This window comes from Drosophila takahashii, chromosome 2L, assembly GCF_030179915.1.
Source record: "Drosophila takahashii strain IR98-3 E-12201 chromosome 2L, DtakHiC1v2, whole genome shotgun sequence".
NCBI classification, from domain to species: domain Eukaryota; kingdom Metazoa; phylum Arthropoda; class Insecta; order Diptera; family Drosophilidae; genus Drosophila; species Drosophila takahashii.
Window position 1 is genome coordinate 9,159,653 of NC_091678.1, and position 27,387 is coordinate 9,187,039.

A 27,387-nucleotide genomic window follows, 5' to 3' on the forward strand; every position below is an offset into this window, starting at 1 on the left:
ATACGCACCGTAATCAATTTTTATGCCTGCCGCTTACGTGAGTTGGCAGCCAAACGATTCAGAGATTTCCGAGCATTCAGAGCCCTTCTACAAATATGCAGATGCGGAGAAAGTTGAAAGGGTTACTACGTGGTTTTTTAATGCCAGCCGTGTTGATTGTAATGTGTGTGTTGTGATCACGTTTGCAAATTCATAATTTAATTAGTCTGGTGCACTTGAAATTCCCGTCATGTTATGAGTCTCCCAATTTAATAATAATAAAAATGCTAAATTACTTGGCGAAGCGTTTTACGAGCAAAAAAGGAAGAGATTGCGCTGTTTCTTCATTACTTCCTTGGCAATTACAACTTCCTCTGAGCTGTGAGTCTGAGTCACCGCTTCTCTTCTCCGAATCTCTCTAATGGCACTCATCAACTTGATGCAGCTATATATGTGGGTAATATAGCATTTACTCGGGCTTTTCTTCTTTATTTGTGGCCAGTCACGTTGGCTCATAAAAAATAAGCAACGATGGCAAAGTGCTGACACAACAATGCACAAGAAGTGACACAGGTTCCAAAGTTCACATAGAGAAATTGGGGAACACTATGATTTAAGAGAAATTAAAAGTAGATAAAGTAAAGTTCTTTTAAAAATTTAAAAAATATTTATATATTTTCTAAGAATATTCTATATGGGCACTTCCAAAAAAAAGTCCACCAAGCCAAAAACCTTGAAACTTGAATAAAACATATTTCCACATGATTTTGCCCCGATATTAGTTTCTAATTAGTTGGATACTAAGCTTAACTACAAATTTCGAGTATAGTTTGATTATTTTTATGACAAACTCTACCAATATACGGAATAATCAGTTTTTGGCTATTTTTTTGTTATTTTTTGGACCTGTCTTCTGTTGTTAATTTATCCTATAGGAATGCTAATATGTAACATTTTTCTGTACTGAATGCTTCATTCACATGCTAAACTATTAAGTTAAAAGCAAAACATCCAACAATTGAGAGATAGAGGTAAAGAAATCCGCTTTACAAAACAGTCGAAAAAAATGTCCCGAGCGACATGTCCCGAGCGCATGTGGTTAAAACTGCATAAAAAAAAAACGGCAAAGAATTTTTGAGTAAAACCAAAAGCATTTCATAGCGACATGTTTGAACGACATTCTAAAAAAAATCGCATTCAAATATTCCATCAGAATTAGCTAATTTCTGGTGTTGTATGAACTTTCCCGAAATCCACTTCTATTTTTGTCCCGAGCGAATACGGCAGTTTTTTACCGATATCTTAAAAACTAAAAGTGGTACAAAATCAAGATTTTTACCAAAAATAGAGCTTGGGAAGAGTGAAAAGGAAAGCCTATAATTAAAATTAAAATCCATTGTTTTACAATTTTTTTTCAACTTTAAAGGTGTGCAAATGTCCCGAGCGACATTTTGGAAGTGCCCATATATTCTATAAGAAATCTATGGTTAATATAATAAAATTTCTTTGAGGTATCCACTTTATGAAGATGTTCTATTCCATTTATTTTATAATTCCCAAATATTGTTTATTTGGTATATTAAGGTATAATAGGTAGTTTTTCAAGGGGCAGTAACGAATGGTGTTATGTTCTCCAAGTGCAGGTTCTCCTGAGAACAGGCAGAAGTTTTCGAAAAGTTCTTAAAGCCCGGCTTAAACCCAGGCTCATTGGCCGTGAGTCATGTGGCCGAGATGGGTTGCAAGTGGCGGGTGCAACGCCTTGAATGCCAAGTAGCCGAAACACCCGCGCTCAAAATTCGAGGCACGAACGATGATGGATTGTAGAGAGACCCAGAGTAACCCAAACCCATCTTTTCCCCTTCTTATTCCTTGCAGGCCCACGTGGTCACCGCCTTTGAGCAGTCGCTGTCCAACATGACCAACCGACTGCAGCAACTGACGGCGACGGCGGAGCGAAAGGACGGCGAGCTGACGGACATGCGGCAGACGATCGAGCTGCTGCGGAAGCAGTCTATCCAGGCGGGACTGACCACGGCGCACATGCAGAGCATGGGTGTCCAGACCCAGGGTCAAGGTCAGGGTCAAGGTCAGCAGGGCTCGGAGCTGAAGCCACCTGTGGGAGCACCAGGATCCCAGCGAACCAACAACAATGGCACACTGGGAATGCAGCGGCAGCACAGCACCGACTCCATGTGCTCCCTCAACTCCATCAGCTCGGGCTGCTCGGCGGCCCAGGACAAGAACAAGGCCAACAAGAAGAAGGGCTGGCTGAGGAGCAGCTTCACCAAGGCCTTCTCCCGCAATGCCAAGATCGCCAAGACGAGTCGTCATGTGGGAGGTCATCATCATCATCACAACCACTCGCATCAGGAGTTGTCTTCGGGAAAGATGATGACCCTGCAAAATGGCCATGAACCCTTGGGTCTAGCCTCTTTGGCCACCCAACCTGCTGCTCCTCTGCTGCCCAACAGCAAGCAGGGCAGTCCTGCCAAAACCCTCACCCTCATAGACACCAAACCCATCGATGCCATCGAGCAGGACGATCAGCAGGTGGTCGAGGACCTCAAGAAGCAGCTGCGCGAAAAGGATCTCGTCCTTACAGATATCCGACTGGAGGCCCTTAGCTCCGCCTCGCAGCTGGAGAGCCTCAAGGAGATGATGAACAAGATGCGGGCGGAGATGATGTCCCTCAAGCACAACAACGAGCGGCTCCAGAAGCTGGTGACCACGCGATCGCTCGCCGGTTCGGAGGCCAGTTTGGGTCAGGCCATCAGCCCGAATGGATCGGTGGCCGGAAGCTCCGAGGTCTCACGTCGCTACTCCCTGGCTGATGGTAATAATCGCCCTCCAATGGAACTCCCTGCTCGCCTGAGTGAGGAACTCGAGCTGGAGGAGGAGGCTCCTGCCCCGGAGCCACCACCACCGCCGGCGCCAGTCGCTCCGCTCGGCAGCCCGAGCACCCACATCGATCTGACTCCCCCGCCGCCCGCTCTGGAGGCAGCTCCTCTGGCCAGTCCCGTTCACATGGCCAGTGCCACCGAGGAGCTGGCCGATGTGTGCGACGGCAAGAAGATAGCCATTGCCTGCTATCTGGGACAGCCGGAGGCCTTTGCCAAGTACTGCGAGGAGCTGCAGGAGCTGGATGGCTTCTATGCCAATGGAAGCCTCGAGGCGGCGGATGGCCAGTCGCAGGGAGAGCGGAAGTTCTCCAGCAACGGCGGCTGCAACGAGTTCGTCATCGCCTGCACCTACATCTCCGGGAAGACGACGTGGCAGAATCTGGACTATGTGGTGCGCAAGACCTTCAAGGACTATGTGGCCCGCATCGATCCGGGCACCAATCTGGGTTTGAATACGGACTCAATCACCTCGTACCATTTGGGAGAAGCTAAGCGGGGTCCCGAGATGGGCTTCCCCGAGCTGCTGCCCTGCGGTTATATAGTGGGCAGTGTGAGGACCCTCTACATCTGCCTGCAGGGCGTGGGCAGCCTGGCCTTCGACAGCCTCATCCCGCGCAGCATCGTGCACCGCTACATCAGCCTGCTCACGGAGCACCGCAGGCTGATCCTCTGCGGACCCAGTGGCACAGGGAAGTCCTACCTGGCCAGGAGGTTGGCCGAGTTCCTGGTGGCACGAGCGGCCAGGGGCAATCCCTCGGAGGCCATCGCCACATTCAAGTGAGTCATCTTTCGTAACTACATCCCTATTTTACGTTATTAAGTAGAGCTTACAAGATATAAAGGCTATCGATATTTTCGATATTTTTCTTCTTTTTTTCGTTTTTTTTGATAGATTATTGATTAACGGAAACTTCGATGTTTGATTATACACATAATTGTAATAATTTATTAGATTTTACTTTTTTCCTTTAAAACATTGAAATTATCGATACGATATTATGAACATATCGAAAATATCGATATTTTTAAACATAGATGCTTTCGATATATACAATTAAAATCATTTATTAGATTTTTTCCTTGAAAACATCAATTTTGGATACAATATTGTGAAAATATGGATATTTATCAAACTCTAGATCCACATACCTTTTTTTCTGGTTATTAACTAATTTATTTTTCCCCAGTGTGGACCACAAATCCTCGAAGGATCTGCGCCAGTATCTGGGCCACATTGCCGAACAGGCGGCCATCGCCAATGGCGCCTCCGAGCTGCCCTCTGTGATCATTCTGGACAACCTGCACCATGCCTCCGCCCTGGGCGATGTCTTCTCCTGTCTGCTGAGCGCAGGACCAGCCAACAAGCTGCCCTGCATAATTGGCACCATGTCGCAGGCCACTTGCAACACGACCAACCTGCAGCTGCACCACAATTTCCGATGGGTAGGTGATCTCTAGGATTTCTCAAATTAAATGGAAACTAAATAAGAACTCCTTTTGTGACAGGTCCTCACAGCCAATCACATGGAGCCCGTCAAGGGTTTCCTGGGCCGCTTCCTGAGGCGTCGCCTCTTCCAGCTGGAGCTGCAGACGCAGCATCCTCAGCCTGAATTGGCGGCAGTTCTGGCTTGGTTGCCCTCCGTGTGGCAGCACATCAACCGATTCCTGGAGGTTCACAGCTCCAGCGATGTGACCATCGGCCCCCGGCTCTTCCTCGCCTGTCCGCTGGACCTGAAGGACTCGCAGGTGTGGTTCACCGACATCTGGAACTACCACCTGTCGCCCTATTTGGTGGAGGCGGTGCGCGAGGGCGTGCAGCTCTACGGACGAAGGGGAGGCGCCTGGAACGACCCATCCGCCTTCATCCGCAACTCCTATCCCTGGCCGTATGGCCCAGATTCGGTGCCACCTTTGCGGCAAATCAATGCCGAGGATGTGGGACTCGAGGGCGTGGCCCTAACCAACGGGGAGCAGCAGGATCCCTTGGTAGGATATTAAATTCTAGCTTTATATTTCTATTTTTACTAAACAAAAATTCCCTTTAATAACAAACAGCTCAACATGCTGATGCGCCTGCAGGAGGCGGCCAACTACTCGGAGGCCCAGGATCAGGAGTCGGACTGCGCCAGTCTGGACTCCAATGTCACTCCCGACAGTTCAGCCGGAGCCGAGTGAAGGGCTAACTGAAAAAAACCCATAACCACTTCGTACATGCCAAATTTAGATGGACTAACTAGATGGAAAACACGCTGGCCGAGGGTCCTTCACCAGGATAACCAGGATTACCCCTTTCCCCGCACAAATGAGACTTCTTGCTCTACTTTCGCTGCGAGGATGAAAAGCAGTTCCAAGAGTTTTCCATTTGCACCAAGTCACCAATTTTCCCCATTATCATCTCTAACCACTCCCAGCCATCTAGAGTAAATTGCACTTTTTAGCGCACTTGTTAAAAAAAGCAAATTGTCAAGAACCCACACAAAAAACACACTAGCAACCTACAAAATCTTGGACCCCCGGCGGCATTCCCCAAAAAAAACCGGAGAGAAGAAACCCTAACTAACATGAAATGTTAACGAAAGTAAAATTCATTTTTGTACATATAGCACCGACTAAAGCCCCCTATGTTTAAGTGTGAATCTGTCCGGCGGTTTAGACTTTTTATACCCTGTATCCTAGCCCTGGACCGGCAGATCGTTTAAATTAATTCGCAACTAACACCTAACTCTATTGTAAATGTAGCTATAGGTTTTTGCTACTACCAATTTACATGATGTATAGTTGAAGGAAAAAGCTTTCACTTTAGTTTAATTATTTGCGTAATTACCATTAAATATTGTTACAAACATATTGCATATTTATAAAACCCCCATGAAGCGGAATACCATTTAAATATTTATTATGCCAGGCGGCGCTTGAACACAGGAATACGCGAAAGTGAATACGTAATGCCCCATCCTCGATGAAATAGCTAAATTACCGACTCACCAGATCCCTATCGAAAGATAAACTCATATACTACCCATGCAAGCAGTAAAACTATATGATACGATAAAGCAAATTATGTGTCGCTGTCTAATTTAAATGTGTGCATTTATGAGATATGACATCAAATCAAAATAAAATATAATATCAAACATAAAGTGTGTGTTATTTTCTTTATATATTAGTTGCTCTTAAATTTTAGATATATCCTTCCTTTGTAATTTGAATTTGGCGCCTTCTTTCGATAGCATGAAAACATATCGTTATGCCTGGACTGTGTCTTCGCTACATTAGGAGGGTGTATTTGCTATCCATTTTTCAGGGTGACCATGAATGCCTAAACTTTGGTATATTTGAATAAAAGTTATTTAGTATATTTTTTAAAAACAGATGGTAAATTTATCTCTATAACCACGGTCACACTAGTTGGAAGTCCAAAAAAAAGTAGGTAAAGGAGCAGAAATTTGTTAAAATTGCGGAAATTAGCAAAAATAAGTGAGCGCAAGCCAATAATAACTGATAAGGGCGACGAACAACCCATGTTATAAGGGGAAAACCCAGTGCCACCGGTTTCCGAGCGGTTTTCCGGCAGATGCAACCGCCCACCGATTACACAACATTCTGTGATGGCAATGAAAAATGGGAGAATTATGCGGATATTATGCCAAACGCAGCACGACATCGAGGGAAATATATGACGGCGAGAGCTATTGGAAGGCCTAATCAATCGGGGCATTATGGAAATGGATTTAATCACTTATAATACAATCCTCCCGCTGTTACATAACCTCCAACTGAAGGGGCTTTACATACATATATACCCTTTGAAGACCCCGTGAGAAATTGGAACTGACTAACTTCTAGTGGTTCTAGTCCTTACTAGCCCTGTAATATCTATTATCTGGGATAATAAAAGTCTTCATATAACTCGGCATAAAAGGATCAAAACGACCCTACTCTTCAGAACTATCTAATTTCTATAGTTCATAACATGTATACCATAGTTTAACACCTTATTAACTAACACCTTTTATTATATTTCCCCTACAGAATATGGCCCTGCGACTAATCAACAGCGCTGTGCTCCGCCAGCTGGTCTCCCAGCTGCCCAAGAACGCCCAGGTGGGCAGCGTGGCCTCTGTCCACACCCTGGACAAGATCGGCAAGCGCGAGATCGTCGGCTACGGCTGGAACGGCACCGCCTGCTACGCCGATCGCGTGGACTACCCCCTGCCCGCCGTGCGCTTCCGTGAGCCCAACAACGAGATCAACGCTCTGCGCACCAAGGAGCAGGGTGACTGGAAGAAGCTCAGCCCCCAGGAGATCAAGGCCCTGTACCGCGCCAGCTTCTGCCAGACGATCGCCGAGGTCCAGGCTGGAACCGGCGAGTGGAAACTCCACTTGGGCGTTGCCCTGCTCTTCTGCTCCGCCGCCATCTGGGTGGCCGTGCTGATGAACCTCTTCGGTGAGTCTTTAATTAATCCGAGGTTAACTATATGCTAAAAGCCCTCTTCCCCTTTAGTTTACGATGAGCTGCCCGTCACCTTCGACGAGGAGCACCAGAAGGCCCAGCTGCAGCGCATCATCGACCTGGAAATCAACCCCGTAACCGGATTGACCTCCAACTGGGACTACGAGAACAAGAAGTGGAAGAACTAAGCGCGCTATCTTTGAATAATTCCGCTATTCTGTGTGATTAAGTTAGCCGACGTCTGTGTGTATTAAGTTGAAGCAAGATAGTCGAAATTAAAGTTATGGCTGATGCCTAAACTAAGCGATCTTCAGTTTCAATCGGGAAACCAACCTCAATGATCAGCTCTAGATAAATCAATCACTCTTATTATTTATCCCCAATTCTAAGAATCCTTTAACATGTTAAATGTATCTCTGCCTAGATGTTGCTGTTTAGAGAACTTTTCGAAAAATTTCGTTCCTGAAAGAAAAATTTGTTCTTTTTAATAGATCAACAAAGTGTAGAGAAGCTTCGCCTACCTCATTCTATCCTGATCCTCGGGCGTTAGTTCTTCCTCCTTTTTTGCATCAAAATATCTGGTTTTCATTCCGTTTGAAGAGCTCATCCTCGGATCTGAAGCTCGGTCATAACTGAAGAAGGTGCCAAGTTGGATGAGTATCTTAATCCCAAGGATGCGGCATTGGTACTCACGTTTTGTACCACTCGTAACCCTCGTACGGAGGTCTATGCATATTGTGTGGACGAACATGACGGTGTCTATCGTTCTCCTTGTGATGCTGATTGACTTTGCTATCCACGTAGACGAGGAGAAACAGCAGGCACGCGAGGATTACCAAGTAATTAAGCCTTGATTCCATAACAGTCGTCTCTGAAGTGAAAACGTAAAATCCCAAATGAGTTAGACTAGAAAATATGGATGGAACAAATGGATTTCTGGTGACTGATTCACTTTCACATATAGTTGTTCTAAGAGCTTTTGATTTCAGTAAATACGCGGTAACTAATTTCATGGAAAGATCAGATATATTTATTGCTAAAAGTAATTTCTCTGTATTAGCAACAATTAGATTAGAAATCTGATTTATAGTCAAGAGAAATATTCTCAGCCAGTGAGTAAATGTTAATAGTTTTATCAATTATGCATTCGGAACTTTTAAAATGGTCAATTAATCAGTGATCCACAGATATAGATGGACAAGGTCCCCACTTCCCATTGTTCGACGAGATCTGAGACATTTATTGCTCTGTGAATGATTTTATTAACGGTTAAAATATTGATCGCGTGCAATTCCGACATTGTGAACCATTAGACGGGGCTATGTTGTCTATGATGGGCTCTCACACGTGCTGGCCAATTTCTCCAGCGCCTTTCCTTTTCAATATTGTGGAATCCATCATGAGCCACCGCATGTCGCACTTTTCGCATCGAATATACTATCTGCAGGCCCAAAAGGAGGTACTGTTAAAGAAATAATTAAATATATGATTTCTCATTCAAGTTCATTACAAGTTTAGGAGTATTTTACCAAACAGAAAAAAACCAACCGCATGTTGTCACAATTGTCTGGCATCTAATTACATTCGTCATGTTTCTGTTTCTGAGTAATATGGTATAGGGTGCCTCTATACGGAAAGAAAATGTTTTGATCTTTAATTATATTTTTTTAAAAAAGAGTTGGTTATTCTCCTGTAGTTCTTTTTATACCCGTTACTCGTAGAGTAAAAGGGTATATTGTATTCGTGCAAAAGTATGTAACAGGTAGAAGGAAGCGTTTCCGACCCCATAAAGTATATATATTCTTGATCAGGATCACTAGCCGAGTCGATCTAGCCATGTCCGTCTGTCCGTCTGTCCGTCTGTCTGTCTGTCTGTCTGTCTGTCTGTCTGTCTGTCTGTCTGTCTGTCTGTCTGTCTGTCTGTCCGTCTGTCCGTATGAACGCTGAGATCTCGGAAACTATAAAAGCTAGAAGATTGACATTTTGCATGCAGATTCTAGGAGTTCCTACGCAGCGCAAGTTTGTTTCAAAAGGGTGCCACGCCCCCTCTAACGCCCACAATCGCATATATACGATTTTAAAAATTTCAATATTTTGGAAAAGTAAAAATGCAGTTTTATTGTGTTTATCAATACCTATCGAAATGTAGAAGAAATTTTTTAAATCGGACCATTCGTTAAAAAGTTACGGCGGATCAAAGTTTTTCTCCATCTCTTTCGCACTCCCTTTAGCTGAGTAACGGGTATCTGATAGTCGGGGCACCCGACTATAGCGTTCTCTCTTGTTATTTTAATAATCATTACATGATGGATATTTTTCAATATAGTAGGATAGTTAAGGACGTGGAGTGGTGAAGGCGTCGTTCCAGTGAGCCCAGTACTTCTCCGTCCTCAAACTGTGGAAGCCATCGTGGGCTTTCACATGACGTGGACCCGATCTATGTTTTCCTGGCTTCACAAATGGATCTCCTCCGTTTTCCTCGGGAACTGGATCGTCTTGCTCCGAACTGTGGTATTGTGTTTGGTTGTCCGTATTATGAGCATAGATGGTACCGTTCATGGGTGATATAGTAACCCCCAATGCGGCTATAGTGGTTTCACCGGTCGAGTTGCCTTCAGCTACTATTGGAGTTTCAGCAGTTGGTTGTGTGGTTGGTTTTGGTTCTGATGATTCAGTCGCAGGGGTTTCCTGAGCCTCGAGAGCGGTTACCAAGAAAATAATAACGCCGACCTAAGAACAAAGTATACATTCGATTATGTGCAAAAAAGAGGAAATACCCTCACCAGCTTGAGTTCCAGTTTCGCCATAGTAACGTCACACCTGATGTGTATATTTGATTCGTTGGAACCAGAAGAGTCGGCTGGGCAAAGCCACCTTTTATAGCTTTTAACTAGCTGCGCAGGTTCAATCGATTAGAGCAGTTCATAATCAATTGGAGGAGTCGCTGCCTGATTTTACGGGCAGAACGAACCAATTGGTGACCCACAGATAGATGACGATGCTGAATTTACGAACGCAGTCTGGGAAATTCCGGGCAGACGCATCCAACACCTGATGCCCGATGCCGATCGGGTTTTTCGAGAGAGAGGGAGAGATATGGGGAGCTAACTGATTGCTCCGGGCTGAGTGTAATTGTGGGCTTACCGATTTCCATAATTGTGGGCGATTCTGGAGCTATATAAGTGAGCGATGGCCGGCAAACACCAATCAGTTCTCGCTTGGCCCTTGCTTATTGCACTTAATCGATTGAGATGTTCATCAAGCTCTTGCTAATCAGCCAGGTGGGTTCTCGATCTTGACCAGGCCAAAAGAGACAGCTTTGATTTAATACCTATTTATTTTAATTTTAGCTTCTGGCTCTGAGCTACGCTCAGTTGACTTTGGAGGAGGCTAAAAAACAGATCGATGCCTCGGTTTATAGCGACGAGGAGACTGGCGATGATACGCACATGCCGGAGCCCCATTATCCTCCCCAGTACCAGCCTCATCATCCTTATCCCCATCCCCATCCCCACAAGAAGGTGGAAACCACTACTCCTGTGCCGGAAACCACCACCACTCCAAAACCGGTGACCACCACGGAGGAGCCCAAAATAGAGCAGGAAGGCGAGGGCACAGTGGCTCCGAATGATGATGGCTTGGGTCAGCTGGACGATGGGCTGCTGCAAAACAACGATGGATCTGCCCTTCCGGAGTCCACCACTCCTGAACCCACTACGACCACAACTACAACTACTACAACTACAACTACGACTACTCCAAAGCCTCATAAGCATGAGCCACATCCCCACCCTCATCCCCATCCTCATCCACACCCCTATCCGTATCCCCAGCCTTACCCACCCCAGTATCCGTACCTCCATCCTGGATTAGTATTCACTCCCGCGGGACCTAAAATCGCTCCTCCTGCGGAAGCCTCGGAAACTCCAAAGGATGCCGATAAGGAATCCCCGAAGCTTGGGGGATATCCCGCCTATCCCACCTTCAGATCGCCCTACTCCCCCTATCCGCCACCGGCAATCTACCAGCCACGCTACCAAGGATACGGACCTAGTCCCCACTTTGGATACAACCACAATCACGAGAAGGACTCCGGCGAGGATAAGACCGAGGACAAGTCCGGCGAGGACAAGCCCGAGGACAAGGACAAGGAGGAGGATGTGGCCCTGAAACCACCTGGCTATGGCTACCCGCAAGTCTATCTAGTGCCCCGCAGACCAGTGATCGCTGTTCCCAGCTTCCCGCGACCAGGAGGCGGATATGGTTCGCCCTATGGCTATGGGCGGTACTAATACAACCTACGCAACACTGTGAAAAATACTGAAAAAAGTCATTGTTGAATTTATATTACTTCCTAACATATTATTAAAAAGTCTTTAAATTATAATTACTGGTTTATTATTTCATTTATTTAATGATTCTTTTTGGAAGTTTTTTAATTTGGTCCTCAAATCGTATATTGGATAATCATTTATGATCAAAGGTTTTCACTTTAAATGCTAGTTGCAAGATTACAGGCTCTTAGATTCGGGAAAATGATAATTGCCGAGTTGCGCATATTAACAGATTGTCTTATTGGTTTCTCATTTCTGATTTGCGATTTCTGATTTCCCTGTCGTGCATTCCCCAGGCTGATAACCCCGGGCCCCGACTATCTCACCTTGGTGTTTTCCAGTCGAACGGGTTGAGATCGCCGTTGCATTTAATTGCAGCGCATTCCGCCCAGTCAACTCATAGTTCTGTCGATCGTCGGAAGTTCGAGACGCAAGTAGCTGTCGAGATCTGCGAGATGTTGCCGCTCCAATTCGTTCTGCTGGGCTGTCTGTTCATCGCTCAGGGGGTGAGTTTGAATTGGTAAATTCTAGAATTTGTACTTCAATGCTTTCCGAATCTTTCAGCTTTGCCACACATTGCCAGAGCTCAAGGTGAGTTGATTGGAAAACAAATCGAAAAAGTGCTATTTCTAGAATACCCTTTAATTTCAGGCGAGATCTCCGCGAGATACATCCAATATACCCACCCATTTGTTTAAGCCCGTGGGTGGAAATTCAGGCAATGAGAATTTTTCTGGAAGATCTTCGTCAAATGGTGGAAATCGCACCGCCTTCCGATTCCGCCGAGATACATCCAATATACCCACTCATTTGTTCAAGCCCGTGGGTGGAAATTCAGGCAATGACAATTTTTCTAATAGATCTTCTTATATTGGCTCAAATGGCACCTCCAATGTTGAGTTTTTTGAGGTGGGATAAAATAAAAGAATATAAATATAGTTTATTTATAATTGCTTATTAATCTTATTCACATTTATTGTCTTTACAGAAATCCAGTGGAGAAGTGGAAGAAGTGACGGCCTCGTACGAAGAAGAAGATGAAGTTCCTAGCCGACCCATTCTATTTAAACCTCAACCGTTCCCTCAGAACTTTCCAAGGACAAATGGTTTACGTAGACCTGTATGTGTGGTTATAAAACAGCATTGTCACTGATATATATCATAACCTAACTCTTTTAACAGCCCAATTTCCCTACAAACCCTTCGGATTTCAATGCAGGTCCCAGCGGAAGCCGTTTTATGAGCTCACCGTTTTTCAGGGACAGTGCTCTTCAGCCTGTTCTCGAATCCCAATTTCGAAACCAAAACTCGGGTTTTCCGGATTCTGGGTCGGTAAGTTCCATAACTCGTTAACTGTCTGCATCCGCTTAATAAAATATTTGCAGCTATACGGAGAAGCGAGAGGCATTACGACTCCCCTAATTTCTGGAGGTGACATTTTCGTTCCGCAGCGACGTCCAAATGGTCCGGGTATTTCTGATTCTGGGGGGGTAAGTTCTGTTACTCGTTTACTGTCTACACCCGCCTAATGACATATTTGTAGCTAAGCGCTACAGCGAGAGGCATTGTTTCCCCCACAATTATTGGAGGTGCTATGTTCGTTCCACAGCGACGTCCAAATGGTCCTAGGGACTCATCGGGCAACTTCTACCGCTCAGAGTCGTATAGCTATACCTCGGATGGCCGAGGACCTCCCCAGGTTCAGCGGGATGTGTACGACTCCCGGGATGGATTTGGATCTTCTTTCCGCAACTTTTAAAGCAACGTCAATCCAAAAAGCCTTTTTAAATAGTCTGTAAATTAAAGGTCGTGCTTCGTAATAGAAACAAGTGGATTTCCCCTTCCCGCTGATAGCTGATAGGTAACTGATTTCCGATTTCCAGTAAAACTAGTTGAAGCCATCTGAGATTAGCATAATCAGTAGTGATTTGCAATGGGAATAAGCGGGAGCTTTTATAATATTATAAAGACTTATTTGACTTATTTATTAAAATAAAGGTAAAAATAAAAATTAAAATATTTTAATTATTTAAAAAAGTAATGATTCTATTTTAAATTTTATGAAGTAAGTACAAAAAACTTTTAAGAGATCATAGGGTACAAAGAAGAAACTCCCCATAGGTCTATTTCTGACGTCATCTCTGCATTAAGTTGTAAACAAAACCTAGTCTGTAAGTACATATGTATTAAGTCAGTGATCGTGAGATCGGCAGTAAACTGTAATCAGCTTATAGCCCGCGGGGAGCGTGATAGCACATATGATGAACTCAGGAAGATTCGTGTTTCTATTTGTTCTCATCGTAAGTTGGGATCTGCATCGCCAAAGGGCGGAATTTTCAGGGAATTACCCGAGTGGATAAGACAAAAAGATGGGTCTTATAGCACAGCATCTAACCACAATTGGTGGAACAGAAGGATTAAAACTTTTTAAGAAAAAATTACTTAAATAATAATCGAACCGCTTGGCTTGCATAAAAATGCAATAATTGGAAAACACATTGCTTTTATGTTTTTAAGAACATTTATTGATAATTACATGAAATCAGAATTTGTCAACTTATCTAGTTTCTCATACACATCCTTCTCGTTCTTGAAGTCCATAAACTGTTTTACCAAGTCTGAATTCCTGGCCAATCGGCTGTCGGACCATGTGCTCATATAATCCTCCACCTTGTGCTCGATTATTTTCAGAGTAGTTTCCAAATTTCGCTCCAGAACCTGCTCCAAGTCTTCAACTCCGTGCTGGATAAACAGCTGGACGACAACCTCGTCGGCTTCAGATTCGAATTCTTTGCTGTCCGCGGCTTCAACTATGCTTTCCAATTCCATGATAGCGACTTCCAGATTGTCCAGCTCGAATGAATCATCGAAATCCAGTGAATCCAAGACCGTAACAAATTCCTTGAGCTCCGTGAGAATGAGACTCTTTGAATTCGGCGGCAGAATAAGTTCGGCTTCGTCGATGACCAGTTGGAAAACATTTCTCAACTCCTCCAAAGCATCTGTGACCAGTTGAAAGAGTTCGTTGGTCACCTCAAATCTCAACTGATGTCGGTTCACCGGGGGAGCTGCTAGCTGTTAGAATTCAAAAACTTTAGTCTATTGGGATATATTTGTACTTAAAGGAACTTACCGATGAGTGCAAAGCAGCGAATGCGAATAGAAAAGTCCAAGTTGATCTGCTGGCCATTTTACTCAAACTGTAGTAAACTTCACTGTTTGCGATTCCTTTTATAATCCCTCGTTTAATTTGTCATAACTTCACAAAGTTGTAAACAAAAACGAAGACGCCTCTCTAATAGATAGTCACTGATCGTGGGATCGCCAGTAGACTGTAATCAGTCTTCAGAATTCCGGAGAGCGTGATAAGAACGTTTTAGACAAATCCAGCCCCTTGAATTTTAATTTCCGGTTGGAGGAAACCATATATTTTGTGATTATAAAGTTGTATAGCTACTTCCCAGATCACGTTTATATTTATAGCTTTATTTTAAAGCGGAAAAGAGACAGCCGTACAAGTTATTCTTCGGTCAATTTGCAATACTTTTTTTTTAATATTAAATATTATATTCTACTGTACGAAAAGCAAAGATATAAAGATTCCCAGAAGAATGTAAAATATAATAAAATAAAATAAATATAATAAAATAATTTCAAATCTCATTTTATTTATATATATTTGTATATGTTCTCAAATATTTTTGTGTACTAAGAGATATACTATAAATTCGCCCATATGCCCCTGGCCACGCCCTCCACCAGAGCCTGGGCCAGTTTGGAGTAGTCCATCAGATGGAGCTCGGGAAGTTGCCCCTTGAGGCTTTGCGGAAATTCCAGGTAGGACATGATCAGACTGTCCTCCGTTTCGGAGGCCAAGCGGGTGATATTGGAAACCAACTCCGAACTGTCCTGCCGACTGAGTCGCAGATACTTGGTGAGATGCGGCTTGACCTTCCCGAAAAACTGGCGGATGGCGATCTTCTCGCCTGGCAGAACCTCAACAAGCAGTTTATCCGGGGTTCGGTGGGACATCAGATCGCTGTTGATCCAGGCGAAGATGTAGTACGCAGTGCTGTAGTATTCCTCGTTTCCGGCAATCGCGTCCAGTTCCTCGAAATATTGCCTGTCGATGGTCTCGTTGGCCGGCAGGTGGGGAAGTCGCTGGCGGGCATCCTCTATGGTGGAGTAGAGAACCTGATTGTAGAGTCTCTCCACCGCCTGAATAGTGCCGCCAGTCAGGTCGGCCGCTTGGGCCGAATCAGCCAAGGTCTGGCAATCGAAAATAGAAAATCAATAAGTTCACTATCGCCCTCAACTTGAACTCACTCACTCACCAGGCAGATAAGACCCACTGCCAGGGACCAGCCAGTGATGCCGATAAGGAAACGATGCCTCGAACTGCGCTCTTCTGATCTCGCCATGCTTCCGTGATCGCTGCTCGATGGAGACTGATCATCCCACCGACGGAACCCCAGAGACCCCTACCCAAAACAATCTCAGCTAGCCACTGTTTGGGTTTAGTTTGTTTTATTAAGCGCAAGTAGAAAATATCTCAAGTATTGTTTATTCGAATTTCGTAGAGTGAGCAAATTAATGGCCATTAATGTTCGTTCGTGTACGATTACCTAATTAAGCTAGCTAGGAAAAAGATGCCGTCTTGCCGAATGTTAGTAATAATTTGCATACACACAAATAACATTATTAACAATTGGATATATAAATTACACATCTTAGCATATACTTAGGCTAATTGCTTGCTACTGCATTTCCGTTACACGCCCAGTAGAATCGCTATATTGATTGAGACTATATATATTGTTATTCAGCATTTGTAAATTGGCTTGTAGCGTAAACTGATCAGATTCGGAGACTTACTATGTAAATATATCTCTTAAACCTATAAAAAACTGTCTAAAATATTAAAAATAAAAGAAAATATTATATTTATCGCGTGAATATGATTTGAAAAGAGAAAAAAGGAAATAATTTATTTACAAAGAATATTTACCATTAAGAAAAGCAATTTATGATTGACAAAATACGTTTGGCTTGTAGGTAAACTGTCTTAGAACTAATTACTTTATTTTGTAACGTCTGCCATATTACTTGTTTATATTTATATTCAGAATAACACGCTTTACCCACGATTGTTGGCAAATACACTGTAAATGCCTTTGTAACAATCTGCTTAAAATATTTAAATTAACGTCTAAATTGACTCAGGAATTTAAGAGTTTTATTTCTCCAATTACTTATATCTGTTGCTATGGATCTTATTAACATTACGTATGCATATTCTTATAGCTAGATCCTGGAAGAATGCTAGTTTAGCCACTTTAATCTGCATTTCGAAATAACACACGTATGTAGGTACACATTGTTGCTATAGGACATTCACTGAAACACCGAGTTGCACATTGATATTACTTGATATATGTATTTTCGAGTATATAGCTTTTCTGTGTTGCAGCTGTCCAAGCATTGTACTGATTTGGCTTTCAAATATTTGTATTCTTCATAATTGAGACCTGATAGCAGCCATTGTCAAAGTTCACACCAAAGTAGATTCTAACTCATTTCCTAATATTTATGCTGTTTTTATCTATATGATAATTTTACAAGTTTTCAAGGTACATCTGACATTTAGGACACTGGGGTCCATTGAGACCCCAATAGTCGATAACAAGTTACAAAATAATCTCCATAAAATGCAAAAATAAAATGTGTTTTTTATTCACTTATGCTAATTAAAGTTATTAAATATTTTAAAAATAGCTAGTAATAGTTAGTAAGAAAATATACTCATATATATTTATGATCAATTGTAAATTCTGTTATCTAGAAGACAGTCCATGGAGTAGAGCTTACAACTAGGTCGAATATCGATAGAGAAATACGATCTAATGTATTTGGTTGTATAGTTTTCGAAAGCATGCCGAAATGCTTGAATGCTTTGTATGTGTACAGAGTAGTTCAGAGAAGCTCTTAAATGTCGCGGAAAATGTAATACGAACAATTAACATTTATATATTTAGGTTTCCTCTTCTTATCTGCTAGTTAGTAATACCTTGAGTAAATTTTTATAATATCCTTTCTAGCCTATTTTCACCCACATTTCTGGGACTGACTGGAGCTACTCACCATTCAACTTCTGGGATTTGGAAATATTGTCCTCGAGTACACTTTCCGTTCATATGTAAATCTTTGACTTACGGTCTTAACCACATGCTGGCGAAATTTTTCATACGCTTTTTGTTGAGTGTAGGAAATCATAGACAGAAATAATTTTAAAATAAGATTTATTTGCTGGTGAAATTATGTTTAGTGTTAAGTCAAAATGCAGTTCCGTTTGTAAAACTAAAACTAAACTTAAGTAAATGCAAAGTTTACCAAACTAAGCTCAGGATGAATGTCAAGGAAACAAATGTTACAAAAGAGAATCATGTTAAAGCAACTCAAGTAGACGACAGCACAGAGACGGAGGAAGAATATGTTTTACTTTTTATCACAATTGCGTATGAAAAATTTCTTTAATTGCTAGAAGCCGCCACGCCCACCGCCGCCACCGCCCCCGCCGCTGGAGCTGGCCAGTCCCGCCGTCGATTGGCGGGGCACCAGGATGCGCGGCAGGGTCAGCGACCTCTTGGGAAAGCCATGTCTGCCCGCCTGCGGCTCTTGTTGGGCTAAGGTCGAGGTGGAGGCCGAGGTTATTGGCTCCGCGCTCTCCCTTCGCGAACGAGGAGCCTCCGTCTGACCTTTCGCCTCCTCCCCCTCCCCCGTTGACCTCTGGGAGTCTCCGTCCGGCTGCTGCAAATGTCACGCATACGACTGCGCCGTCTGCGGCATCATGCCGCCGGAGTATCCGCCATCCAGACCCGGGGGCCGCTGCTCCACCAGGTTCTTGAGACGCCCCCTCAGCTCCTCCAGACTCTTGGACTTGGCCTTGTTGATCCGCTTGTACTTGACGTCCTTGGGCTTCGTCACAGACCGATGGTTTAGCATAACGCGGTTGTAGTTGGTTACCTGAAAAGGGAAAGTTAATGTTTAGAATATTTCAAATAAACTACAATCCAAAAATTTAAAAATAAATATGCAATAAAACTAAAGATTTAAAGGATCAAGTAACAACTTTGCGTATTTTATTGTAATGCAATTATAATTTTATTATAAGTACAACATACAGTAATAAATCATTTAGGTAAATATTTAAGACTGTTTTATAATAATTTTATCATAAGAATACAAAAAATGTAACTTGAGTAACTTAAAAGGATTTCTCCTTAAAAAAGTTTATAAAGTCAGTTGAACATCCTTTTTTAAGATATTGAAAAAATAGTTATACCAAAAAAGCAAGGCTAATTAACAATTATACCAAACTAAATTACTATAAGAAAATGTATATACAATTTTTAAATTTTTGGAACATTTACTTTTGTATATTTCAGTTTTAAATTTTAAATTTTCGTGGCCCTCTTCAAGTTATAGCTTTCAGTTACCTGGTTCTTTCCGTTGAGCGGCTCCTGTCCTCCCGATGGCGGCGGAGGAGACGGTGGCTGCAGCTGGGGCACCTTCACACTGAGCGTGGTGCAGGGTGAATCGTGGCTGGGCGACCTTTTGAGCACTCCCAGTTGGCGCCGTGGAATGGTGGATCCGCCGTCGACGGGCGACGACTCTTTGGCTTTGTCGGCGGCCGAGGGACTGGCGGCATCTATCTGGCCCTCGGTCGAGCTGGAGCTGAGCGCCTTGTCCGAGCGGTTCTTGAACTTGTCCCGCTTCTCGGCCACATCCGTGGTTGGTTCGGGGTCTTCCTCGACGGAGTATACCGTTTCCAGGATATCAGGCCGCCGCAGGAAGCAGTTGTTCCGCCTGGCTGCTCCGTACTTGTTGTGATTCGTCTCGATGGCATCGGAAATGGAGCGCACTATGGTGATGCCATCGCTGCCCAGGACCCCGCCCAATCCTCCTGCTCCACTGCTCTTCCGACGCGTTCCCAAGGTCATGGGGCTGTCCGAGTCGATGTCCTCCAGCACCACCGCCGAATCGGAGTCGTTCAGGGAGTCCAGTTCGTTGGCATAGCTGGCCTCGATCGTCTCCAGGCCGTGGTCCACCAGGCGCGAGGACAGGGTGTCGATGATCTTCTGCTGTCGCTGGATGGTCAGCTCCCGGTGGTTCAGCAAACTGGCGATCTGCTTTTGCTTCCGCTTCAGCCGGGATTCTAGGAGCAGCAGCTGCGAGGTGAGCGAGTTCATCTGGTCCGACTTCTCCTTCTGATACCGGTAGTGCTGCTGGACCTGTGATTGGATTATATTAGAGGTTTATATTTATTTCTTTAAATAGATACTATAACTAGGTACTATTAAAAAAATTAATTAATCAATTAAGAACTTCGTATTTAATTTTTGGAGATATTAATATTTAATAGGAAACATATTAAACTGTTTGCTTAATTGAAAAACATTTTAGTTAAGGAAAATATAAGTCAAGATGTTAGAAAGCAATTACTTAATACAATAAAAATATTGCATTTTAAAAGCAAAATTCAAATCCTAAATATGGTTCAATATACTATTATCCTATTTAAAAGAATAAATAAAATAATGTAAAATAAAATAAATAACTAAATATTAAATACAAAATAGATTTGGGTACTACTGAATTTTTTTATCACTGAATTTATATTCTTACGCTGATTTTTAAAAATTTGTAAATACCAATTTCCTTTTAAACTCCCTTATTATCCCCTGAATAATCACCTGCATGGCGTACGCCTTGCGCCACTTCATGATGTGCTCCGTCTGGAAGCGCACCTTGGAGCGCAGCTCCTCGATGATGGCCCTCGCCGTGTGGAGGTCCTTGGGATCCTGGTTCATCATGTTCAGGCGCAAGTTGCTCGTGTGTATCGAAACGGGAACGGGCGGTGGCCATTGGAATTCCAACGGCGGCTGGTTGACGTCTGTGGGCAGGGAGCCCCTCGGTTGGGCGGCCTTGGTGGTTTTCGGTGTGGAGGGAACGGTGCCAGCTCCACTGGGGCCACCTCCTCCTCCACCTCCTCCGCCACCCACTCGTTCCACTCCTGCTGCACTGGAACCAGGATCCACCGACTGCGGCGCCTGAGGTTGCTTCTGTATGCTGCACGCCATGCTGCTGATGGTTTTGGCAAATTGTGTCGCCCGGCCGGCATACATTTGGCTGAGAAATATACGATGTATCCGTAGCTGTTTCCGTATAGCTCTACTGTGTGGCTATATCTTTTCCCTTCTCCCGATGTGTGTGTGCTCACGCCGGGGCTATCTTCATCTGCATCTGGCCGGCTCAATGGATGTGCACTGGCCCAGAGCCGAGAACGTGTGCTGCCTGCAAGAAGGAGGAGAAGGCAAGAGGGCTTTTTATTAATAGTCAATATTTACCCCTCGAGCGGAAGGAAAAACAGCAACCAATGGAAGATGAATTTCCTGCGCATATTTACTTAAACTAAAGCCTTTTGAGTGATTTTTAAGCAGCGTATTGTCCAGTTCGCTCATATGTATTCGAATAATTTTCCTGGCTTCCCTGTAGGTAGAAATGTTTTCAACAATCCTTCGTCCTCCCCGGGAGCTTGGTTAAAACTGAAATTACGCATACCCCCGTGGGCACGGATGCGACAGATGCCACAATGCAAATTCCATTACAATGCCAGGCAGAGAACAGAACAGAACAGAGCAGAAAATGCCATTATGCATAAAATGAATTACATTAAGCTGTCATTAAAATTAAATTCGGCAAAATTATTCATGCCACCCACTTTGGGGGCTCCTTTAAGCAATTATAATTAGTGTTTAATATACGCATTTTGATTTGAATACATTAGGCCAACTGAAATGCGAAACTGACCGTAAAATTCTGCAACCTGTAATTTTGGTTTCGCCCACAAATAAGAGATAAGAGTCGGGAGTCCTTTTATTAGTTTCCCTGTATTTTGAGGGGCTTACGTAAGGCGGAAGTTTATGGGCTAATTACTATTGTGGAATTGTGTGATAAACCGATTAGGGATGATGTAATTTATAGTGATTTTCCCGAAGAGCGAAGAAAAAAATGCAATCGTAAAATACTTTTTAATAAGCTTGATTACCTTTCTGGAAAAGCAATCAACTCTTTGATTTATGATAACAATTAAGTAATTACCCTAGGCACTAATTAAACTGCTTAGTGCCAGTTTAAGCCAGTTCAAGTGCAACAGGAGAGCTTGGAACTCTAATGAATTCCACAGAAGTCGCTTCACTCGCTGCGCTTCTCTAAGCCCAGACAAATTGAAATTATCCATATAATCTGTTCCGTATCTTGGCCAAGAACAAAAAAGCCGTTCAGACGACAACGGAAAACGGAAAGACAGCGACAAACAAAAGCCAAAGAAGCGCAGGAAGACGACCAGCGAGCGAGCATGAACCGCATTTTTAACATTTTCATTTAAAATATCTTTCAGCTTTAATTCGTGCAATTCATCAGAAAGTCAAGAATCCAGAGTTGAGGAACTTGGCTGACTTGAGAACTTCCGTTTCCACTGGCAATGAGGAATGCTGTTTGGCCAAGAACATGCAATTGAAAACTATTAACAAAAATGCCAGACACGCAATCTGCAGTCTGAAGACAATCCATGTTCGCCATTCCAACTGCAACTGGCTCCCATTCATCACTCTTAATTATGACAATCCCCAGGTTCTCATTTGGACTCACTCGTAATTGAATGCTGTTCACCTGGACATTTCGGGAATGGGAATCCCCAAGGGTCAATCTCCATTTGGAGCCTCGATTTATGACCCCTTTGGCCAGCAGATCGCTCAATTCAAGTTAATTTAGACCACTTTACTGTCGTGTCTTAATTGAAAAGCTGGTGAATTGAAGCTGGATGGACCTGCCATTAATTTTACGAGAGTCAGGACTTCAGTCATTTCTCTAACAGATGTTTATAGTGTTGAAAAAAGGTACTAAAAGATTAAAAATCTTACGAATATTTTATTATTTATTATTATCTTAATATTTATTTAATTTTTATTTATTTAAATAAAAGTGATTTTTAATACTTAATTACAGGTTTTTTATTTTTAACCAATTTAACGACTGAATGGCTAGAAATTGCAAACCTGCCATCGACAGTTATAACCCACAATAATCTAATCAGCCTTCAGACTGTCTAGCCTAATTAGAGATATCAATACAAATCGACTGTTTTATCTGTGCTCTCTGTTTAATCATCATTCTCGACAGCGGCATTTATTCAGATATCCTGGCACTCCGGGGGAAATTTCTGGAATGTATCGAATCGTTGTGGCTTTTCAACGAAATGTAATTATGACAATCAATTTCAGGCTGGAGTTTTATCCAGTTACCACCAAGTATGCACTGGCATTGGCATAACCAGTAAATTGAATCCACAAGCGGACGGTTCAGGTTTGACACCTGACCCCTGGCGGCCACAAGCCACAATCCCAGAATCCCAGAATGCCAGATAGACATGGCCTTGCATCCTACCTTCCAGGCTATTTTAGGCAAGCCTGAATGTGAGAGGCCCTGAGAAATTCATGGGGCTTTCGATGGCCAGACAGTGGCTGCTGAATGTTTGCGGCCGAGGGGTAATTAATTATGCCTGTCCTACGGCCGAGGTCCGTTTTTCGTGCGTAATGTGGCTGGAACTGTGTGTTTATGTGATGAACGTGATTTTTACACAGTTTTTACAGTTTTCGTACCGAGCATGGCAAACAGACAAATAAAGTCGGCCCGACGACAGCGAGGGTAAATAACCCTCTCTGGCAACCCAAACCAACCCCAAACGCCATGTCAGGAAATTCCGCAACGTTTCCACACATTCGGAGGGCTTTTGTCCAGCTCTTTTGGCCCTGAAAGGCTGGCTGCGCTCGGACTGTTTGTTTTGCCTTGACCACGACCGCCAAAACATGAAAGGACACTCTTAATGATGTTAAACGTCATCGCAGCCCTTCGGCAAATATCACCACCCCCACCCCATTTTGTACTCCCATGAAGTAGTAGGTAGTTTTCCTGGCTAACAAGGTAAAGAGATGCCTTGTAGATCGCTGTAAACCTAGTTGTAAGTTACTAAATTGAAGCAGCCATTACTTTAACACTTTATATCGCTTAAGGAAGAGTATGCTTTTTGATTGCCTCATGGGTAGAAAGTTCACTAACTAAATGTGTAACTCCACAAAAAAAGATATTTAATATTCCCTCCATTCCCAAAATATCTAAATTATTATTTAAATTTAAATAAAATAGAAAATATAATTTGAATAGCTTTAAATTGTATTTTCAATTTATTTTAAACTTATTGAAAGCTTAAAAGAAAAGTTAAAGAAATAAAAAACTGTGTATACTCTCTGTAAGTATTAATACATTTATTTACTAAATAATATTTTAATGTAAAAAAAAGAACAAATAAGCAGCCAATTTATTTCAGTGTAGAAATTATCCAACAATTTCCAGGTGTAGTTTCCTACACAATTGCCCTCAAAGTTTTGCAGCTAATTCACAGGCCGCAAAAGTTGGCTTCGCTGGGAAAATTGAGGGTCTCCTGTGCTATTTCTTAGTGAGGGCTTCAATAAATTCCGAGCCATTTGCCAGGAATTGTCTTATTTCCTTCCTATAGGAAGGACTTTCGGAGTCCGTTGAGAAGTGGGGATAACTTTCCACTTTTATAGGTGGAACGTGACCGTAATAAGCCGTTTCACACGCAAATTTCCCAGCCCCCTTTGCCGCCAAAGTGTTTTTCTCCGGCGAAACGCGAAAGTGCATTAAATATTTATCCAATCAATAAAGCATATTTCGCTGCCTGTCCTCCCCCATTACGTTTTTTTTTTCGTACCCCGGCTGCTTTCATTCTTCTTCAATTACCTGCAACAGAGGATGTCGACATGACTGGCAGTATTTTTCCCGTCGCCTCCTTTATTCTGCCCTTTATTATTTGCAATCTGAAGTTTTTCGCTGGTTGCTTGTTTATTTTATATTCTTTTTGTTTGGCACACATTTTTCTCGCCCTTTTCCCCTTGGAACACTCCAGCGCGTCTGCTTATCTCTTATCACTTTCAGGCCTTTGAGCAAAAGGCGGAATTTTTTGAATAATTTACCGCGAATGCGGCTCATTTCTCAAATCCCACATGTTGCTTGTTGGCCGCCGTTTGTTTGTCTTTGTTGTTTGTTTGTTTGCCCGCTGCTCACATTATGGGTGAGTAGCTGAAATTGATTTGATATACTCAACTTCAGCCAGCCACTCACTTTGGCTTTAAATCAATCTCTCCTTTACATAGGGTCGCTTAAAGTTCAGCAAAGTTTTACGAATCCATAAACTGAGGACAGGGGCTTTGCTGATAAATCCTGCAAGGTGCATCGATTCATGTTCAATTTAACGCCTGCAAAGCTGCTTTTAGTCAATTGACCATTAAGTGAGTTGTTTCAGCCATTGCCCCATCCTGCTGGGTAATCGCTTTTACCGGTTCTTCTGCTCATTTATTCCACATAATCGCGCTTAATGCTGAGCATTAATTAAATGGCTTCGAGCTCGCATTACCCTGCACGGCAAACGCGCAGGACACTGGAGTACCCACATATAAAAGGAGAAAGGACGAGGGTGCCATACCCCTTGAATGTACCATAATTTGTGGTAACTGCATAAAATAATATATTTTGAAAAGGAGACTTTAATCGCCCTTAATGAGTATGGCACTTATGGCAGCCACTCGTAAAAATGGGATAAATTCCACGGAAAATATTAAAAAAATTAAATGCAAAAAATGCTAAATGCATAATAAATGTAATGTAAATAAATCATGTGTAATGTAAATAAATTGTTATCCTGTGTACAAGGGCAGACTAAAGCCACAATCAATATTATTTAAAAATCGCCCCTAAAAAACATAAAATTACAAGGATATATTAAAGCAAAAACCAATATTTTTTAAAAACATTTTTAACCCTGATAAAATTACACTTAAAAGTCGAAACTCTTTCAGGTTACCCAACACCCAACTCGAGTGCCATAGAGTGTGCTAAATGAAGCGCAGCGATGTCAAAGTTAACTGACTGTAAGCTTACTCCGTAATCATGGTCTATACCCCCACTCCTGGAGGATAGTTGCCCACCAGAGTTACTAAGGCCTTCTATTTGCCAGGACTCTGTCGGAATCTCGTCTCACTTTCCAGCGTGTTAGTTTGCTATCCCAACCAGCTGTTGCCTTTTTATAGTATTTTAATTAAATTGTAATAACAAGGAAGCAGCGAAACCGAGAAGCTAAAAGAGTGCATAATTATAAACCTATTAGAGGCTACAAAATGAAAAGCTGGCTGTTAAATAAGCTTACTCTTACTATTAATAGTAATTATTGAACGAATTAGTGCTTTAAATAGTGCACATATTTATTAGCCCCTTTATAGGTCCAACTTTTAACTAGTTCTCCTTTAAAAAGGTTCTTAAACACTAGATTGATCACCAGGGAGTCTTTTTAGCAAAGTTTCCTGTTAACTAAAAAGCTTTGACTACCTTTAAAACTTTTACTAGCCTTCCATTCCAAGAACACACTGCTAAATTAAACAAAACATTTCCACGAAGCAATTCAACTTTTGCAGCTAAATTCGGGATTCTTTGAGTGCACTTTAATATTTGTTGTGTGTTATTTGCGCTTACTTTCCACTGATTGTTTTGGAGCCTTTTGTGAAGAACAATGGGATCCAGATCTCCGCATGCAGGCACGTAAATACATTTATCTGCAAAGTGGCCTGGGTTGGGCTGTGAGTTAACTTAGCTGGCTTAAAGCTGTAAAGTTGCAACCATTTTCTGGGCGGTGGGCGTGGCCAGGTAAGGGGGAAAGGTATCCAGCTATCCAACTGGGCGGCGAGTGCAATATATTCCTGTCAAGCTGTGCAGCACCCCGGGATTTTTCTCCTCCTCCTCCGGATCGCCTTTCACGCCCCCTCCCTCGCTTTCTGTGAGACTCCAAGCTGGGCAGATAGCCACGTAGCTTTGACATTACATTGATTGACTTTTGATGTCTGTGCACTATGTGGGTCTAGGCCATCACTTTCTCCGTTCTCTCTCTTTTTTCCCAATCGGTTGGGGGCTCCCGTTCCCTATTGCCGATGCCATAAAATTCATACTCCTGCCGCCTGCCGCTTGGAAGTTGGCTCACGTAAATATGTTTTCCTTTCGCATCTTTTGGGTAGCTGTATTGTTATGGCCCACCAATAAAATATTTATTCTCAATTAGGCGCAGGCCCCAGCAAAATTACACTAATCTACATAGCCATCGAAAGTATTAGCTAAGGAAAATGAAGTATTCATAAAATATATATTTATTTTGATTATTATTTTATTATTTTCTACAAAACGTTAATAGTCATTCTTAGGACCAATATTTATCCAGTTTAGTCAATTATTCCTAAAACTCAAGTCAACTAAAAGTAAGGGAGTTTTTTTCTGGGTGTACTTTGATATAAAATGTGGGCTACAAAGATTCAATAAAAAATTTAAATTATTTTCTTTGTTACACAGCAATTTGAATTAAAAAATATTTTATAAAGGAATATTTGTATCTCAGAATGTGAAAATGGTAATGTTCAATATATATTTTTTTGGTTAATATTTAATCTTGTGCTTACTGCTCAGTGTGTTTTTGCCCCAACTTTCTACACACTTTGCGACCTGCCCTCCCACTTCCCACCTCGCATCATCCATATCCATCCTC

The 27,387-nt window shown here is 42.7% G+C and overlaps 9 protein-coding genes across 20 annotated transcripts in view; 4 read left to right on the forward strand and 5 right to left on the reverse strand.

The window, feature by feature from the left end:
- Positions 1 to 6,019, forward strand: part of sick (sickie) — a 186,451-nt gene extending 180,432 nt beyond the window's left edge. For all 9 annotated transcript variants that reach the window (XM_070211921.1, XM_044394877.2, XM_070211906.1 and 6 more), the window contains 4 exons: positions 1,855 to 3,656; positions 4,067 to 4,322; positions 4,386 to 4,865; positions 4,935 to 6,019. In XM_070211921.1, the coding sequence (XP_070068022.1) occupies positions 1,855 to 3,656; positions 4,067 to 4,322; positions 4,386 to 4,865; positions 4,935 to 5,054 (2,658 nt within the window). In that variant the 3' untranslated portion in view covers positions 5,055 to 6,019. The remainder of the gene's footprint in view (positions 1 to 1,854; positions 3,657 to 4,066; positions 4,323 to 4,385; positions 4,866 to 4,934) is intronic.
- A 235-nt stretch (positions 6,020 to 6,254) lies between these two features.
- Positions 6,255 to 7,635, forward strand: COX4 (Cytochrome c oxidase subunit 4). 3 transcript variants are annotated; one of them, XM_017138814.3, is made up of 3 exons: positions 6,255 to 6,305; positions 6,912 to 7,326; positions 7,384 to 7,635. In XM_017138814.3, the coding sequence occupies exons 2-3, from the start codon at positions 6,915 to 6,917 to the stop codon at positions 7,518 to 7,520; spliced, it is 549 nt and encodes a 182-aa protein (XP_016994303.1). In that variant the 5' UTR covers positions 6,255 to 6,305; positions 6,912 to 6,914; the 3' UTR covers positions 7,521 to 7,635. The 3 variants fall into 3 exon arrangements, with proteins under 3 accessions (XP_016994303.1, XP_016994305.1, XP_016994304.1); XM_017138816.3 differs by having other exon boundaries at positions 6,284 to 6,309; XM_017138815.3 differs by having other exon boundaries at positions 6,294 to 6,356.
- Positions 7,636 to 7,678: 43 nt separating this feature from the next.
- On the reverse strand, positions 7,679 to 9,010 carry LOC108055460 (uncharacterized). 2 transcript variants are annotated; one of them, XR_011417765.1, is made up of 4 exons: positions 8,862 to 9,010; positions 8,026 to 8,794; positions 7,854 to 7,964; positions 7,679 to 7,794 (listed from the first exon to the last, which is right to left on the reverse strand). XR_011417765.1 is itself a non-coding variant. In XM_017138819.3 (3 exons), the coding sequence occupies exons 1-3, from the start codon at positions 8,190 to 8,192 to the stop codon at positions 7,767 to 7,769; spliced, it is 306 nt and encodes a 101-aa protein (XP_016994308.2). In that variant the 5' UTR covers positions 8,193 to 8,213; the 3' UTR covers positions 7,679 to 7,766. The 2 variants fall into 2 exon arrangements, 1 of the variants encoding a protein (XP_016994308.2); XM_017138819.3 differs by lacking the exon at positions 8,862 to 9,010 and having other exon boundaries at positions 8,026 to 8,213.
- Positions 9,011 to 9,613: 603 nt separating this feature from the next.
- Positions 9,614 to 10,150, reverse strand: LOC108055459 (uncharacterized). Its single transcript, XM_017138818.3, has 2 exons — positions 10,116 to 10,150; positions 9,614 to 10,062 (listed from the first exon to the last, which is right to left on the reverse strand). The coding sequence occupies exons 1-2, from the start codon at positions 10,137 to 10,139 to the stop codon at positions 9,667 to 9,669; spliced, it is 420 nt and encodes a 139-aa protein (XP_016994307.2). The 5' UTR covers positions 10,140 to 10,150; the 3' UTR covers positions 9,614 to 9,666.
- Positions 10,151 to 10,283: 133 nt separating this feature from the next.
- On the forward strand, positions 10,284 to 11,719 carry LOC108055456 (soluble scavenger receptor cysteine-rich domain-containing protein SSC5D). Its single transcript, XM_017138811.3, has 2 exons — positions 10,284 to 10,613; positions 10,683 to 11,719. Exons 1-2 carry the CDS (start codon positions 10,584 to 10,586, stop codon positions 11,622 to 11,624), a joined length of 972 nt encoding a protein of 323 aa, XP_016994300.2. The 5' UTR covers positions 10,284 to 10,583; the 3' UTR covers positions 11,625 to 11,719.
- A 314-nt stretch (positions 11,720 to 12,033) lies between these two features.
- Positions 12,034 to 13,683, forward strand: LOC108055457 (uncharacterized). Its single transcript, XM_070212264.1, has 7 exons — positions 12,034 to 12,172; positions 12,231 to 12,257; positions 12,318 to 12,575; positions 12,655 to 12,786; positions 12,849 to 12,998; positions 13,052 to 13,156; positions 13,210 to 13,683. The coding sequence occupies exons 1-7, from the start codon at positions 12,122 to 12,124 to the stop codon at positions 13,423 to 13,425; spliced, it is 939 nt and encodes a 312-aa protein (XP_070068365.1). The 5' UTR covers positions 12,034 to 12,121; the 3' UTR covers positions 13,426 to 13,683.
- Positions 13,684 to 14,190: 507 nt separating this feature from the next.
- Positions 14,191 to 14,909, reverse strand: OS9 (Olfactory-specific 9). The gene is made up of 2 exons (XM_017138725.3): positions 14,800 to 14,909; positions 14,191 to 14,741 (listed from the first exon to the last, which is right to left on the reverse strand). Exons 1-2 carry the CDS (start codon positions 14,854 to 14,856, stop codon positions 14,199 to 14,201), a joined length of 600 nt encoding a protein of 199 aa, XP_016994214.2. The 5' UTR covers positions 14,857 to 14,909; the 3' UTR covers positions 14,191 to 14,198.
- A 438-nt stretch (positions 14,910 to 15,347) lies between these two features.
- On the reverse strand, positions 15,348 to 16,143 carry Hf (Helical Factor). Its single transcript, XM_017138824.3, has 2 exons — positions 16,001 to 16,143; positions 15,348 to 15,935 (listed from the first exon to the last, which is right to left on the reverse strand). Exons 1-2 carry the CDS (start codon positions 16,085 to 16,087, stop codon positions 15,387 to 15,389), a joined length of 636 nt encoding a protein of 211 aa, XP_016994313.2. The 5' UTR covers positions 16,088 to 16,143; the 3' UTR covers positions 15,348 to 15,386.
- Positions 16,144 to 16,916: 773 nt separating this feature from the next.
- LOC108055463 (uncharacterized) overlaps positions 16,917 to 27,387 on the reverse strand; it is a 48,927-nt gene continuing 38,456 nt past the window's right edge. The window contains exons 4-6 of the mRNA XM_044395112.2: positions 20,420 to 21,020; positions 19,163 to 19,957; positions 16,917 to 18,689 (exon numbers count right to left, since the gene is read on the reverse strand). Of these exons, the coding sequence (XP_044251047.2) occupies positions 18,483 to 18,689; positions 19,163 to 19,957; positions 20,420 to 20,851 (1,434 nt within the window). The 5' untranslated portion in view covers positions 20,852 to 21,020 and the 3' untranslated portion in view covers positions 16,917 to 18,482. The remainder of the gene's footprint in view (positions 18,690 to 19,162; positions 19,958 to 20,419; positions 21,021 to 27,387) is intronic.